Raw genomic sequence first — 15,375 nt, 5'->3', positions numbered from 1 at the left:
CTCATCCCCGCTCGCATCTCGGGGAGAGAACCACGAGAAAGCCGCTCAACTCCCACCGCTCCGTCCACCCTCGTGCCCGGCATAAAGATGGCGGCGCGGTGCCAACACCCAAAGATGGCGGCGGGGGTGTGTGGCTATGTGGGCGTGGCCTATCGGACGCTGACACCCATTCGGGGCGGGGCCTAACGGGGTGTGACCCTTAGTCCCGGTGGGCGGGGCTGATTGTGGCCACGCCCCCATCCCCGACCCAACACGGACCTCCTCATTGCGCCCCCCCCCCCCCCAGTCCCCAGTCCCACACAGTGACACACAGACGCTGTGTCCCATGGAGACCCCGCCTCATTTATTGTCCCCTCCCGGAGGGGCGACACCGACACAGCGGGTGGGCATCGGTGCCCGTGCCCCTCCCCCATGTCCCCCCTCCGCCGTGGTCGTTGTCCCTACACGTGGCTTTCCTGCAGCAGCTGCTCGGTGACCCCGCGGTGCTGGGGGGGGCTTCGTGCCTGCCCTCCCAGCCCCAGCAGCACCGGGGGGGCTTCAGGACACGGCCCCCCCTGAGGGTCTCTGCAGACCTGCGGAGAGGGAACATGTGAGCAGAAGTTGGGAGGGGTGTTTTGGGAGTGGTGGGGGGGATCTGAGGGGTGTTACCTTGGTGGGACACCCCCCTGAAGGCGCCGCACCCCCAGCTGGGGACACAGAGGATGTCTGCTTGGTGATGTCCCACCAAAGCACACCTGGGGGCAGCTGTGCTCGCTTGGTGGGCCCTGCGGGGGGGGGAACAGAAGGGTGAGAGGGAGCAGCGTGGGGCAGCCCCCACTCTAAATGTGCCCCCGGTGCCCACAGGCTCACCTGCCAGGTAGCTGAGCAGCACTCCTGCCAGCACAGTGGAGAGCGTCCCCAGTGCCCCGTAGTACAGATAGGAGATGGCATAGAAGTCACCCACGATGGGAGGCCTGCAGGGTGTGTGGGGGGGGGGGTGTTGGTGGTGACGTCGCCGCCATCAGAAAGGCAGTGTGACGTCACAGCGGACAAAGGAAAGGACAGTGTGACATCACAACGAGCAAGGACAGCGGTGTGGTGTCCCAGAGGACAAGGACAGCACTGTGACAGATGACGAGGCAAACTGGCGCGACATCACTGCGATCAAAGCAGCGCTGCGGTGTCACAGCAGTCAGCGACAGCGGAGTGACATCAGAGCGAAGAAGGACAGCGTGGTGATGTCACTGCGAGCAGCCCCCAGCCCACCGTACCGGAGCAATGGTGTGTCCCGTCCCCATCCCTGCTACCCGTCCCTTCTCACCTTGCAGGCTCTGTGCCGGGGCGCCGGGGGGGCAGTGGTCCCAGCAGCAGCGTGTGGTTGGTGCTGGCGGTGCGGTTGTAGAGCGGGCAGTGGGCTCCGGAGGCAGGCAGGACACCAGCAATGTCGGCAGGGGCCGGGTAGAGGCTGCCACCCACTGCCACCCACAGCGAGAGCGCGAGGCCGACACCCAGACCCCCGAACACACCCTGGGCGAGCAGTGGGGTCTGCATGGTGCTGGGACCCCCAGCCCCACGCCCCCTCCCCCCGTCCAGCACTCACAGCTGTGTTGCACGCCGGCACAAACATGCCCAGCATGAAGGCTCCCAGCAGAGGGCCGCCGATGACCCCCATGACGGTGAAGGAGCCCTGCAGGGGGACCCTGAGGTGCCTCGAGGGCTCTCCATCCCCCAGCCGTGTGTGATGGGCGCGGGTGCAGAGCAGGAGGGGTAGGGGGGGCTGGGGAGGACTCACCTGCAGCACACCACCGCCCAGCAGCGAGGCCAGCGCAGCCACCGTGATGCAAGCAATGCCATAGAACAGTGCTGTGGGGACAGAGGGGTCGGGGGGGAGGGCTGTGACATGGCACAGCAGTGCTGCACGGCACAGTGCAGGACAGAGCAGCATGGCGAGGCACAGGGTGGGGTGCACGGAGTGGCACGGTGCAGCGCGTGGTGGCACGTTGTGGCACAGCGTGGCATAGGGCAGGGTGGCATCAGGGCCGTGCAGCAGTCCCGTCCTCACTCACACAGCCCCTTGGAGATCAGCATCAGCCTCCTTGGTGACAGCGTGGGCAGCCGGGGCTTCACCAGGTCCTCCACAGTGACGGCTGCCATGGCGTTGATGCTGGTGGAGGCGGTGCTGGGGGAGCACGGCATTCAGCCCCGCGCCAAACTGAGGGTGGGGACGGCACAGAGCCACCCCCTCCTTGGGGATGTCGGGGTCCCCAGGCGGCCTCACCTCAGGGTCCCGCTGTAGGCACAGGCCAGGAACAGTCCGGGTACCCCAGGGGACGTCTGGAAGATGTCGAGGACCAGGTAGGGCATGTACTGGGGGGCACAGCTGTGTCAGGGGGGCAGGCGGGACCCCTGTCCCCATCCTTCTCCCTGTTCCTCCTCGCTGCTCTCAACTGAGTGCTCAAGAGGACGGATCCGGTGCAGCCATACCTGGTCGGGGGCCGAGATGTGGCCGGCCAGGAGGGGGTCACAGTCCTTGTAGAGCACAAACATCACAAGGCCACAGGCCACCGCGCTGGAGACGATGCAGAAGAGCCCCACTTGATTGACCAGCAGCGCTCTGCGGGCACAGGGTGCGATCAAAGCACGGCTCGCCAGGCTCAGCAGGGCTGCAGGGGTTGGGCAGGGGTCACACAAGGCTGCAGGGGGAGTTCAAGGGTGCAGGAGACGTGCAGGGGTGCAGAGTCTGTGCAGAGGTGCAGGATGCATGCAGGGTGGTGGGGCTGGCTTCCCAGGGTTCCACGCATCCCAGCCCTGCAGTGCAACCCCTCACCCCCATGCCGGGGGTTTGTGCCCCCTGCTGCCCCTCTCCTCACATCCTCGCCTCCTTCTCGCTCTTGCAGGCCACGTAGCGCTGGACCTGAGCCTGGTTCACGCCGTACATGGAGAGCCAGACCAGCGTGCCGCCCAGCAGGAAGGTCCAGAAGGTGTAACGGCTCCGCGGGTCGAAGTCAAAGCTGGGGGCAGAGAGTGAGCAGGGGCAGTGCTGGCATTGCAGCACCTGGAGGGGGGGGTTGGGTGAAGGTGGGGGCATACAGGGACTCACTCTCCGAAGTTCACCCTGGAGCCGTTGGTGGCGATGGCCAGTGCCCTGGTGGGGCCCCCCACAAGCAGCAGCCCCCGGATGATGACGGCGAGGAACCCAGAGAGCATGACGAAGACCTGGAAGACGTCGGTCCAGATGACAGCCTTCATCCCGCCCTGCGCCAGCGGGAACACAGTGAGCGCCGGGAAGCCAGAGCCCACAGGACCCCCCTGGAGCCCCCGCTGTGCACTCACTATGGTGGTGTAAAAGGTGCAGATGGCGCCAGTGGAGAGCAGGGACGCCCAGATGTCCAAACCGGTCACTGAAGGGCAGATGATGGTGATAAGCGTCGGTGCTCGGGGTAGAGATGAGGGGACGAGGACGTGTGGATGCTGTCCCACGTGTGTCCCCCCCGTACCTTGGTTGAGGATCAGAGCAGGAGCATAGATGACGATCCCTGTGTACAGAGTCTGTGGGGATGGGGTGGGGGGTCAGAGCAACGTGCTGGTGCTGCGGGCGCTGGAAAAACACTCGGCTCTCCATTCCAAACAGCCATCCCGCAGGGATGTGTTTGCTTTGGAGCCACGGAAAAAGCACGTGCATGGGAACAAGGGGGCTCTTAGGGGCTGAACACAGCGGGGACCCCCATCCCTACATCCCCAACCTGGGACTCACCGTAGCCATCACGTACTGCAGCGTCCCGCAGAGCCGCACGCTCCGTCTGAACCTCCACTCCAGGTACTGGGAACAGAGAGGGAGTGTGCAGGTTTGGCTGGGAGAATCCCATCCCCTGCCTGCAACGCAGGGGGATGCAGACCCCCGTGCCTACCTCATAGGTGCTGGTGAGCCCCAGGCGGTAGAAGACGGGCAAGAAGAGGTATGCAGTGAGCAGCGTGTTGAGCAGCTGCCCCAGGCACATCCAGAGGAACTTGGAGCCGTAGCGGTACGCCTCAGCTGGCACCCCCAGCACCTGGATGGCTGACATGAAGCTGGCCGACAGCGAGAGCCCCACTGGCACTGCTGCCATGCGCCGGCCACCCATGAAGAAGTCCTCTGAGGTCTTCTGGCCTCCTTTGGACAGCCCGTGGAACAGCCCGATGCCCGTGGAGACGAGCAGCATCAGCCCGAACACGCCGTAATCCCAGAGGCTGAAGGTGAGGGGCTCCGATGCCCACACCTCCAGGCTGCCCGGTGGTGCCAGCATGGTGGTGGTGTGCGGATGGCCCCCCCCCCGGGCACACAGGGACAAGGACCTGCAGGTGGGACAGGGAAGGGGGTCCCGGTGTGTCCAGGGGCAGCGGCACTGCAGCGAGACAGAGCACGGGGTGGTTATCGAGGTGCGAGGTGCGGATGAGTGAGCATGGAGAGCAGCATCACTGCATCGCCATCCCTGAGCTCATCCCAGTGGAAAGGTGCAAAGAAGCAGCCGTGGAGAGCACCCCAAATACCACAGATACCCCAAATACCTCCCGATCCGCGGCGCACAGCGCTGCCCAGTCGCACCGCAGAGCGAAGCAGCCGAAGGACACGGCCGGGACGCAGAAATCCCCCAAACCCAGCGCAAACACGGAGCGCTGAGCACCACTTATCTCCCGCCGGCGACAAAACAAACCCAACCGAAACCTTTACCCAGCAAAAGCACCTCCTTTGCGAGCTGCTCCCCCAGGGGCTGGCAGGGATCCGGCCGCGACCTCGGCGGGCGCAGAGTGCCAGAGGGGCTGGGAGGAGGCAGGCTATGGCGTGGGGAGGGAGGCAGAGCTGCGTGGGGCCGCGGCGATAACCCCTTCCCTGCCGCCCACCCCTGCAGGGTCCAAGGCCTGAAGGCAAGGATGGGGCCATGGCTCTTCCCCTCAGGGTGCAGTGACAAGAGGGCCAGCCCTGCTTCCTCATTCCCAGGTATAAGAGGTGCTTTGTTTCACCCGGGACACGTTGGTCCCCATGCTTGAAAAATAGGGCTGCAACCCAGGAAGAGCTGCGACGTGGGGACTGTCCCCTCTGCCAAAGGATGCGCTGTCCCCACGGGGCACATCCTTGCGCTCCAGCACGTCGCACGGTACCTCGTCCCCAGGGTGTGTCCACATTGATGATGCATCGTGGCCTTGTCCCCATGGAGCAGCACCCCATCCCTGCCTCTCTGCTGCCTTGGCTTCTTTGGGAAGCAAAAAGGGGGAAAAAGCTGCTGCCCCGTCCCCCCCCCATACCCACCAGGCCACACAGCATTGGCACAGGCGCATGAGGCTCCTAAAAGGACCCAGAGGGGGTGGGCAGCTCCCAGAAGTCCTGGGAGGCTGTGAGCAGCGTGGGGGGAACAAGGGCTGCATGGGGCAGCATTGGGCTCAGAGCAGGGTGGGACAGGGTGGGACGTGGAGAGGTGCCCACCGCTGCTGCACCCACAGCACTGGCAGGGAGCAGGGGGATGCCCGGAGCAGGGGGTGCCATCTGCCCCTGGGGTGGCTCCTTAAGGCCCCCTGCCCCGTGCCCCCTCCCTGGTCAGGAAGTTCGCTGTGCTCAGAGACGCTGCGGGCAGGAAGGAAGTCACCATGGGGACTTTTTGACACTCGCAGCCACCTACGCAGCCCAAAAAGTGCAGCAGCCCCACCCAGGACAGAAAACACAGCACCAGCAAGGCCACCGGGACAGCACAGGTACTGTGGGACATGGGGGGGTTTGGGGGCTCCAGCCGACCCTCCTGCACAAGGATGGAGCCGTGTGCTCTCCAGGCCAGGTGTGATGCAGGGCGCAAGCGTGTCTCCGAGCTGGCTGCTGCAGAGCACCTAAAAAACAGCGGCGTGCCTCAGTTTCCCCATCTGCAAAACGAACACAGGGCAATGGGTCCGAGCCCCAGAGACAGCGTGGGGTTTTACCCCACGGCAAGGAAGGTCCCATTTCCTATGGGTCTCAGAGCACGGGGCACCGCGCTTGGGGACCCACCAGGGGGTGCGCAGGGAGCACTCTGAGCACTGCTGTCCTTGCAGCGCCCGCCATGGCCCCGCTGGGTGAGGAGACGCCGCTGATCGGCGAGCGCTCCTGCAGTCTGTCCTCCTCGGAGCCCGGCACGCTGCAGGTGTTCCTCTACCACCGGGCACCCCATGCTGCCCCCGACTCCACCGCCATCCTCACCTTCACCTTCGGCGAATACACGGCCGAGGAGCTGTGTGTGCGCGCTGCCAAGGCCTGCGGTGAGCACCATCCCCCGGCTGTGCACCCATCCGGCGTGGTCACAGCCACGAGGACGGCGCTGTCCCTCTGCCACCAGGCGTGCTGCCCATCTGCCATCCTCTCTTCGCTTTGGCCACGGAGGATCTCAGCTGCTGGTACCCCCCCAACCACCTCTTCACAGTGGAGGATGCCCGCAGCCAGGTGGTGGTGTATAGGATCAGGTGGGGACTCTCTGCTGGCTGATAGGGGCTGTGCGGCGCGGGACGCGGCACTGAGCCCAGCCAACCCTGCCCCAACAGGTTCTTCTTCCCCAATTGGTGTGGGCTGGGCCAGGCGCATCGCTTCCAGCTGCCCAGCGACCGCCCCAGCCCCGTGCTGGATTACCCCGTCATCGATTACCTGTTTGCCCAGGTGAGCCGTGCATCCCTGCCCCAGGGGTGTGCCAGAAACGGGCACGGAGCCGGGGGCTGGCCATGAATGACGGGGTAGGGGGGATGCAGGGTTCCTGCCTCAGCCTCGTGCACGGAGCCGGGCTCAGCACGGCTGGTGCACAACCAGGGCTTGCAGAGAGCAGGGGGCTTTGCCCCCACCCCGAGCTGTGTCTCTGTCCCCAGTCTCGCAGTGACTTCATTGCGGGGCGCATGGAGCTGGCACTGAGCCTGGCGGAGCAGGAGGAGTGCCTGAGCCTGGCGGTGCTGGACATGCTGCGCATCGCCAAGGAGAAGTGGCAGAGCCCCGAGCAGGTCTTCAGCTGCGTCAGGTGAGCAGAGACCTCACCTGGGGGGGGCGGGGGGGCACCTACCCCCCTCCTGCCTCATCTCCTGCCTCCCCCCGCCCCCAGCTACAAGTCCTGCATCCCGGAGCCGCTGCGGTGTCAGATCCAACAGCACAGCTTCCTCACCCGCAAGCGCATCCGCCGCCGCGTCGCGCAGTCCCTGCGCAGGATGGGGGGCTGCAGGGCGGATGGGCGCTGCCTGAAGCTGAAATACCTGCTGGACCTGGAACGGCTGCGGCGCTGCTGGGCTGAGGAGAGCTTCCGTGCACGCGGCCCCGACGCCGACATCACCATCCACGTGTCTGCAGACAGCGGGGTCTCCTGGAGCTGCGGCGGATCTGAGGTGCGGAAACCTCAACCAGAGGGTGAGGATGGGGTGGTCCAGCCACAGTGCAGGTGGGGGGGGGGGGGGGTCTGAGAGTGGATGAGCAGAGGGGAGGGGGGGGTCATGCGGTGGGGGGACACGCGTAGGGCAGCCCCCGGTGTCCCTGCAGAGCCGCCAGCACTTCTGTGACTTCCCCGACATCGCCGACGTCAGCATCAAGCAGGCGAGCCGTGATGGTGGCCCCGTGGAGAACCGCGTCGTCACCCTCACCAAGACAGACAACAGGGTGCTGGTGAGCTGGGGGGGGGGACCTGGGGGGTGCCAGCGGGGTCATAGCGTGCTGGGGGCTCACCTCGCTCTCACCCAGGAGGTGGAGTTCCCCACGCTGCGGGAAGCTCTCTCCTTCGTGGCCCTGCTGGATGGTTACTACCGCCTGACTGCAGATGCCCACCACTACTTCTGCAAGGAGGTGGCCCCCCCCCGGCTGCTGGAAGACATGGAGAACCAATGCCATGGGCCCATCAGGTGTGTGTGCCCCATCCCCCCAGGCTGCGGGGCTCAAAGCGGAAGGGAATTATTGAGAGGGGACCCCCATCCACCCACCCAAGGGGTGACGCTGTAGTGCCCACCGTGCTTGGGCAGCGCTGGGACGCACCGTGGGGTGTCCCTGCGATATCCCCCTCCCCACACCCAGCTGTGTTGCAGCTCTGAGTTTGCTGTGCGTAAGCTGAAGGCGGCGGGGGCCCAGCCAGGGCTGTTTGTGCTGCGCCGCAGCCCCCAGGACTTCGACAGCTTTCTGCTGACCGTGTGCACCGAGGTGGGGCCCAGTGCCACACAGACCCCCCCCCCCACGTCCTCTCCACGTGGCACAGAACCCAGCACCGAGGGGACAGTGCCACTGGTGTTTCCCAGCACCCCACGGTGCTGAGCTCGCTCTCTCCCCGCAGACACGCTCCGGGCAGGACTTCAAACGCTGCTTGATCCGCAGGGATGAGGATGGCAGCTTCTGGCTGACAGGGCTGGCAAGGCGCTTCTGCAGCCTGCAGGAGCTGCTGGGCACCTATGGGCGCTGCGGGCTGCAGGCTGAGGGTGCTCACCTGCGCCTGGAGACGTGCTGCCCACCTCTGCCCAGAGGTGACACCTATGGGCTATAGGGGCACGATGAGGGCAGGGGTTTGGGGGGGTGGGGGGTTGTGAAATGAGGTGTGTTGCTGTAAAAGGCGCTGTGTGACATCACAGTGCGGGCATTGTGATGTCAAAGAACGAGCATTGTGACGTCACGGTGCAGCATTGTGACGTCATAGCGAGCGGTGTGACGTCACAGAGCGGGCGTTATGACGTCACAGCCACCCCTCACATCCCTCCCCCTCCCCCCTCCAGAGAAATCCAACCTGCTGATCGTGCGCAGCGGCCGCCCGCGGCCCCCCAGCTCCCCTCCCGCCCCGCGCCGCAGCCCCAGCCAGCTGACATTCCATAAGATCGACCCTGAGAGCCTCATACGGGTACAGCAGGATGGGGTGGGGGGAGCCGGGGGTCAGGGGGGACCCTCCCAGCCCAACATGCCATCCCACGGCAGGGCGAGAGCCTGGGGCAGGGTTCCTTCACCCACATCTACAAGGGCATCAAGAGGGACCAGAAGGATGACGAGTTCTACCAGACCCCCGTGGTGCTCAAGGTGATGGACAGCAGCCACCGCAACTGCTCCGAGGTGAGCTGGGGGGCCCCTCGGCACCAACCCGCCTGCGTCCCGCCGCCCCCTGACCCCATCTCCCCCTCAGTCCTTCCTGGAGGCCGCCAGCATCATGAGCCAGCTGTCCCACAAGCACCTGGTGCTGCTGCACGGCGTCAGCCTCGGCAAGGACAGTGAGTGTCCCTTGTCCCCTGTGCCACGCTGCCACCCTCTGTGTGCACGCGTGGGACCGGCCTGCTGCCCCCTGCCCACAGGCATCATGGTGCAGGAGTACATCAGGCACGGGCCCCTGGACCTCTACCTGAAAAAGAACCACAGCGAGGGCAAGGTGACGACCAGCTGGAAGCTGCAGGTGGCCAAGCAGCTGGGATACGCTCTCAACTACTTGGTGAGCGGATGGACAAAGCGCCCCCCGTCCTCTGATGTGCCCCATCTGCCACGCAGCTCTGTCCCCACAGCTTCTTGCACCTGTATTCCCGTAGCCCCCAACCCCCCGTGTCCCACGTGTCCCCATCCCCGTGGCTCCCACACGTCCCTGTCCCCCATCTCCAAGCGCTGCTGTCCTTTCGCTCCCGCTGATCCCCCACACCCCGCTCAGGGTCCCTGTCCCCTCCCAGGAGGACAAGAAAATCACCCACGGCAACGTTTCTGCTAAGAAGGTGCTGCTGACCCGGGAGGGGGACGCGGCCAGCGGCAGCCCCCCCTTCATCAAACTCAGCGACCCTGGAGTCAGCATCACCGTCCTGGCCAAGGAGTGTAAGTGCCGTATGGACCCTGGGGAGCCGCGTGCCCCCCCTTGGTGGTGCTGAGCAGGGCCATCCCTTCTCTCCAGTGCTGGTGGAGCGCATCCCTTGGGTGGCCCCCGAGTGCCTGAGTGACCCCCAGAGCCTGGCGCTGCCAGCCGACAAGTGGAGCTTCGGGGCGACCCTGTGGGAGATCTTCAGTGGGGGCAACATGCCTGTCAGCCTGCTGGAGCCACAGAAGGTGGGGTTGTCCCCTCCCCCCCATCACCCTGCCCCTGTGACCCCACCCTGATGTGACGCCACTCCACTGCGACTCCATCCTGTGGCACCCACCGTGTTCAGCTGCCTGCTGCTGCCAGTCCTGCTGCAGGGCCTCCTGATGGTGCTGGTGACCCCAGAATGCAGTCACAGTGCATAAGGGGTGGGGATGGGGATGGGGATGGGGATGGGGATGGGGATGGGGATGGGGATGGGGATGGGGATGGGGATGGGGATGGGATGGGGTGGGATGGAACGGAATGGAATGGAATGGAATGGAGTGGGATGGGTTGGGGATGGAGATGGAGATGGAGATGGAGATGGAGATGGAGATGGAGATGGAGATGGGGATGGGATGGGGATGGGATGGGGTGGGATGGGATGGGGTGGGATGGGATGGGGATGGGATGGGATGGGATGGGGATGGGATGGGGTGGGATGGAATGGAATGGAATGGAGTGGAATGGAATGGAATGGAATGGAATGGAATGGAATGGAATGGAATGGGGTGGAATGGGGTGGAATGGAATGGAGTGGAATGTAGTGGAATGGAATGGAATGGAATGGAATGGAATGGAATGGGGTGGAATGGAATGGAATGGAATGGGGTGGAATGGGGTGGAATGGAATGGAGTGGAATGGAGTGGAATGGAATGGAATGGAATGGAATGGAGTGGAATGGAATGGAATGGAATGGAATGGAGTGAAATGGAGTGGGGTGGGGATGGGATGGGGATGGGATGGGATGGGGATGGGTGCCCACAGCCCAGGTAGTGGCACGGACAGGCAGACCCCACACCGTGCCCACCCCATCCTCGAGTGATGCCCGGCGCTGGCACAGCTCTGGGCCTCGTGCTCCTTCCTCCCTCCCCTCCCCCCAGAAGCTGCAGTTCTACGAGAGCCGCCAGCAGCTGCCCGCCCCGCGCTGGAGCGAGCTGGCTGCGCTGATCGCGCACTGCATGCACTACGAGCCCAGCAGGCGGCCCTGCTTCCGCGCCATCATCCGCGACATCAACAGCCTCATTTCCTCCGGTGGGCGCTGCGGGTGTTGGGGATGGGCACGGGGATGGGCACCGGACCCCCACCTCACCGCCTGTCCCCCACCCCCAGACTATGAGCTGCTCTCAGAGCTGTCACCCACCGACGTGACGCTGCGGGAGAGCTTCTGGGGCTACGAACACGTGGCGGCGGGGCGCAGCCCTGCGCTGTTCGAGGAGCGGCACCTCAAGTACATCTCACTGCTGGGCAAGGTGAGGCTCTGTTAGCGATGCCCTTTTTGTGGGGTACCCACGGCCTCCTCCACACCTCGCTGTCTCAGGGGTGGCAAAGTGCTGGGGGGGGTCCTGGGAGCTGAGCGCCCTCCCGGCTCTGCCTCCCCAGGGCAACTTTGGGAGCGTGGAGCTGTGCCGCTACGATCCGCTGGGTGACAGCACGGGGGAGCTGGTGGCGGTGAAGAAGCTGCAGCAGGACTCGGCCAAGGAGCTGCAGGACTTCGAGAGGGAGATCCAAATCCTGCACTCGCTGCAGCACGACTTCATCGTCAAGTACCGGGGCGTTTGCTACAGCCGTGGTGAGTGCGAGGCGGCACCGGGGGGGGGGGGGGGGATCAGCCCATGGGGTGCGGGCAGGGAGGGGTCTGCATGCACCCTGCTGCATCAACCTGCAAATTGCCTGCTCTGCCCGTGACACGGGTGTGCTGCAGGGCGCCGGGGGCTGCGGTTGGTGATGGAGTACCTGCCTGACGGCTGCCTGCGGGATTACCTGCAGAAGAACCAGCACCGCCTTGAGCACCGCACGCTGCTGCTCTACGCCTGGCAGATCTGCAAGGTGGGACCGAGGGGATCCCATTCTCCCATGGAGGGGTTGAGGTGGGGATGCAGTGATGGCACCGTGCCTGTTCCAGGGCATGGAGTACCTGGGGGCCCAGCGCTGCGTGCACCGCGACCTGGCCAGCAGGAACATCCTGGTGGAGAGTGAGAGCCATGTGAAGATCGGTGACTTCGGGCTGGCCAAGCTGCTGCCACAGGACAAGGACTATTATGTGGTGCAGGAGCCTGGGCAGAGCCCCGTGTTCTGGTGAGGTCCCAGGTGCTGGGTTGGGGGGCACGGTGGGACCCGGCGCTCAGAGCTCCCACCTCCAGGTACGCACCTGAGTCGCTGGCTGACAACGTCTTCTCCCGAGCGTCCGACGTGTGGAGCTTCGGGGTGCTGCTCTATGAGCTCTTCACCTACAGCAACAAGAGCAGGAGCCCCTCGGAGGTGAGGCCCCCACCCCACCGTGCCCCCCCCCCCCCCGTGCCCCCTACTGCTGCACCTTGTGCTCACCACAATCCCGCAGGAGTTCCTCCGCATGATGGGCCCTGAGAAACCAGCACAGATCATCTGCCATTTGCTGGAGCTGCTGAAGGACTCCAGGAGGCTCCCGGTGCCCCCAGGCTGCCCCACGGAGGTGAGATCCTCCCCTCCAGCACAGCGGGGTCCCAGCCCTCCCCATGCCCCCCAACGGTCCCGTTCTATCCACAGGTGTATGCGGCGATGCTGAGCTGCTGGGCATTCGCCCCCAGTGCCAGACCCACCTTCAGCGAGCTGGCAGTCAGAGTCGAGGCACTGAGGGATGGCCGTGGCACCACCCGTGGGTAGGGGGTGCCTGGACCCCCCCCCCCCTGCAGCCCCCAGACCCTCCAGCATGAGACATGACAGACAGATCAATGAACACAGCAACGCTTCAATGTGTTTTAACTGCTATGGTTGTGCTGCTGTGACTTCCCTTCTCATTGCCCCCTCTTTTGTAATCAGGTTTGACCGATTTCAAGTAAACGGTGGTGGAATTTGGCAACTGGAGTGAAGTGAGGGGAATCCATGGTGGGGGGGGATGAGGGGAGGTTGGGCATGAGGAGGTCAGCTGTGTACCAATATCCTCGCAGAGGAAATGCAGCAGTGAGCTCAGCCCCCCTATGAGCCACTGGGGACTGCCATCCCTGTAGGAGGGCAGCCTGGGGGCAGCAGGGGCCGGGGGATGTGGGGGGGGAGTCTGGGGGGCGCCCATCTCTTGCTTGTGTGGTTGAGGACGGAGAGGGGACCTCAGGTCTGTGCCCACCCGCAATGGATGAGCAGACATGGGGGACAAGGGGTGGGCGGTGGGGGGACCCTGAGCTCCCACTCCCCCCTGCGCTGTGGGATGGCAGCAGGCACGGAGCCCTCATCTCCAGACTGCTTTCCTTTATTGCACCAAGAGGAGAACCTGGTCACAAGTCACAGTTTTGGGGCAGAGCCGGGCAGGATGTCTGAGGTGAAGCCACAGGTTGGAGCTGAGGCTCAGCACCTCCCCACGCTCAGCCTCACGGCAGCATCCCACGAGCCCTGGAGCAGCAGCAGTGACGCTGACCCTCCTGGTCCATCCTAGAAGATGAGCACCTTCCTCCCGCAGCGCAGCTGGGGCTCCTGGAGAGCCTGCCACATCACGGCCATCTCGTAGGGCGCAAAGCGGTGCACCACCAGCAGCTCCCGGTAATAACAGGGGTCCAGCGGGTCAGAATAGCGGGGCACGGAGATCCCCCAGGGCCGGATGCCATCGTGGGAGATGGGGGCCAGCCCAGCTCTCTCCAAGCACATCCCCACGTAGACGTCATCGATGGGGAAGAGCGCGACGTGCTGCGCCGCGCGGTGGATGGCGCGCGCCGTGAAGGCAGACATGAGCACCCCTCCTCCGCTGCAGTACGGTGGGTACAGCTCCGATGGCATCAGCTGCGTCGGCACAAAGTATTTGCTGCCTGGATTCCGGATGGGCCCCGTGCCGGCCAACACCTGCCCAGCCAGCAAGTGCTGCTCGCTCGGGACGTCCCGCGTAAAGGACACCAGGTTGTCCGTGTTGACAAAGACATCGTCGTCCCCGTTGAAGATGAAGCGCGCGCCGGGGCAGCGCTCCTGCAGCCAGGTGTGAAACAGCAGCAGCTTCAGCGTCAGGTTGAAGAAGGTGTCCCTGAAGTCCCACTGCAGCACGTCGTGGTGCTCGTGCTGCTCATGCCACAGCAGCCGGTTCAGTTTGACCGCGTTCCGCGCCTCGGGGGAAACCCCCACCAGGAACAGCCGCCGGATTTGAGCCCCTTCCAAGGTTCTCTGCTGACCCCACGTCTTCCGGATTGCCTCGCGCCGTTCGTAGTTGGCCGGGGAGGATTTGATGGCCAGGAGGAGGAAGATGTTGGAGGAGGCTGTGGGACCCCCGCATTTGCCGGGGACGTCGAGGAGCTGCGGGAAGGCACGGCAGTGCTGGTAGAGCATGAAGTCCCGGGATTGCTCGGGCAGTTCGGCAAAGCCAGGGATGTTCTGCACTGAAGCATTGGCCACGCACGGGGTGATGCTGGGCAGAGCTGGGAGGGCGTCGGGGGCTGCAATGGAGGTGGGTTCGGGGCTGGGGGCTGCGCGAGGCCACAAAGATGAGGTGGGGGACAGCAGGTAGCACAGCCCCAGGGTCCCCACCGTGAGCAAAGCCCATTTCTGCGGTGCACGACGCCACGGGGAGCGGGTCTGCAAGACAGGGAGCACAGCTGGGGCTGTCCCTCATTTATGGGATCACCCTGCGCCCTACGGTGGGGTTGGGATTCCGGGTGCCGATGGTGATGGTGGAGGCTGAAGGCATCACCACCTCCCAGCACATGTGGAGCCTCCTGGGCAGGGTTTCCAGGCGTCCCACAGCCACCCCGGGGGCATCACACCCAATTGCCTCTGGATGCAGAGCTGCCCGTGCTCCATCCCCCTCTCTGCTAGGCTCAACTCTCTCCCTTCCTTTGTTACAACCTTTTGATCCCAAGTCCACTTCCGTCTCCCTTCCAGTAAACCAGGAAGAGGTCAGGCAGTCAACCCTGCCCAGCAGCTGCTGTGTTACACAGAGCAAATAGCCAGGGCACAGCAGGGCCACGCCAGCGAGAGGGATGGGGCACCCACTGGAGCACCCTCAGCTGGAGGAGTGGGTGGTTCTGGATGCATGAAGCCCACCAACAGGTGAGGTGAGCAGCCCCCCACCCCATAAAGATGGAGCCCATGGGCAGGGGACCCCACTCAGCGTGAGGACCCCATGCAGCATGGGGGATCCTATGGGGTGGTGGATCCCATGGGGACCCACCACCTCCCCCACCACCTCCCCCACCACCCCCCAGCCCAGCAAAGCAGGATGCACCCAGCCCCATCCCAGAGCCCACCCTGCAGCACGTGAAGCCCTGAGCCCCCCAACCCCACAGAGCCCCCAGCACCTTCCCACAGAGCCATACCAGAGCCATTCTCGTGTGTCAACAGGACAGGATCGGCAATCCCCTCCCCACACCTGGTGCCACCCATCTGCCCATCCCGAAGCCCGAAAGGTGGGGCAGCAGC

At 64.7% G+C, this 15,375-nt stretch overlaps 3 protein-coding genes across 3 annotated transcripts; 1 reads left to right on the top strand and 2 right to left on the bottom strand.

Annotated features, from left to right (window-relative positions):
* Nucleotides 1-339: 339 nt before the first annotated feature.
* On the bottom strand, nucleotides 340-5,569 carry SLC5A5 (solute carrier family 5 member 5). The gene is given in 16 exon segments (XM_052699826.1): nucleotides 340-497; nucleotides 500-572; nucleotides 649-764; nucleotides 850-953; nucleotides 1,301-1,524; nucleotides 1,580-1,666; nucleotides 1,772-1,842; nucleotides 2,046-2,158; nucleotides 2,258-2,346; nucleotides 2,464-2,593; nucleotides 2,850-2,990; nucleotides 3,080-3,234; nucleotides 3,313-3,380; nucleotides 3,477-3,528; nucleotides 3,734-3,799; nucleotides 3,888-5,569. Coding segments are annotated over 16 exon segments (2,022 nt in total). The 5' UTR covers nucleotides 4,263-5,569.
* Nucleotide 5,570: 1 nt separating this feature from the next.
* On the top strand, nucleotides 5,571-12,840 carry JAK3 (Janus kinase 3). The gene is made up of 24 exons (XM_052699822.1): nucleotides 5,571-5,703; nucleotides 6,034-6,237; nucleotides 6,315-6,438; nucleotides 6,517-6,628; nucleotides 6,832-6,977; nucleotides 7,059-7,335; nucleotides 7,487-7,609; nucleotides 7,685-7,842; nucleotides 8,023-8,134; nucleotides 8,265-8,451; nucleotides 8,698-8,819; nucleotides 8,894-9,025; nucleotides 9,096-9,180; nucleotides 9,262-9,395; nucleotides 9,625-9,763; nucleotides 9,840-9,991; nucleotides 10,890-11,040; nucleotides 11,119-11,258; nucleotides 11,389-11,578; nucleotides 11,711-11,835; nucleotides 11,912-12,084; nucleotides 12,150-12,267; nucleotides 12,347-12,457; nucleotides 12,532-12,840. The coding sequence occupies exons 2-24, from the start codon at nucleotides 6,042-6,044 to the stop codon at nucleotides 12,646-12,648; spliced, it is 3,324 nt and encodes a 1,107-aa protein (XP_052555782.1). The 5' UTR covers nucleotides 5,571-5,703; nucleotides 6,034-6,041; the 3' UTR covers nucleotides 12,649-12,840.
* A 370-nt stretch (nucleotides 12,841-13,210) lies between these two features.
* Nucleotides 13,211-15,366, bottom strand: B3GNT3 (UDP-GlcNAc:betaGal beta-1,3-N-acetylglucosaminyltransferase 3). The gene is made up of 2 exons (XM_052699823.1): nucleotides 15,273-15,366; nucleotides 13,211-14,532 (listed from the first exon to the last, which is right to left on the bottom strand). The coding sequence occupies exons 1-2, from the start codon at nucleotides 15,279-15,281 to the stop codon at nucleotides 13,408-13,410; spliced, it is 1,134 nt and encodes a 377-aa protein (XP_052555783.1). The 5' UTR covers nucleotides 15,282-15,366; the 3' UTR covers nucleotides 13,211-13,407.
* Nucleotides 15,367-15,375: the final 9 nt, after the last annotated feature.

The sequence above is a fragment of the Tympanuchus pallidicinctus genome, unplaced genomic scaffold (assembly GCF_026119805.1).
Source record: "Tympanuchus pallidicinctus isolate F22 unplaced genomic scaffold, pur_lepc_1.0 scaffold38, whole genome shotgun sequence".
Lineage (NCBI taxonomy): Eukaryota > Metazoa > Chordata > Aves > Galliformes > Phasianidae > Tympanuchus > Tympanuchus pallidicinctus.
The sequence above is the reverse complement of the archived record's forward strand: the minus strand, read 5'-3'. Positions and strand labels throughout refer to the sequence as shown.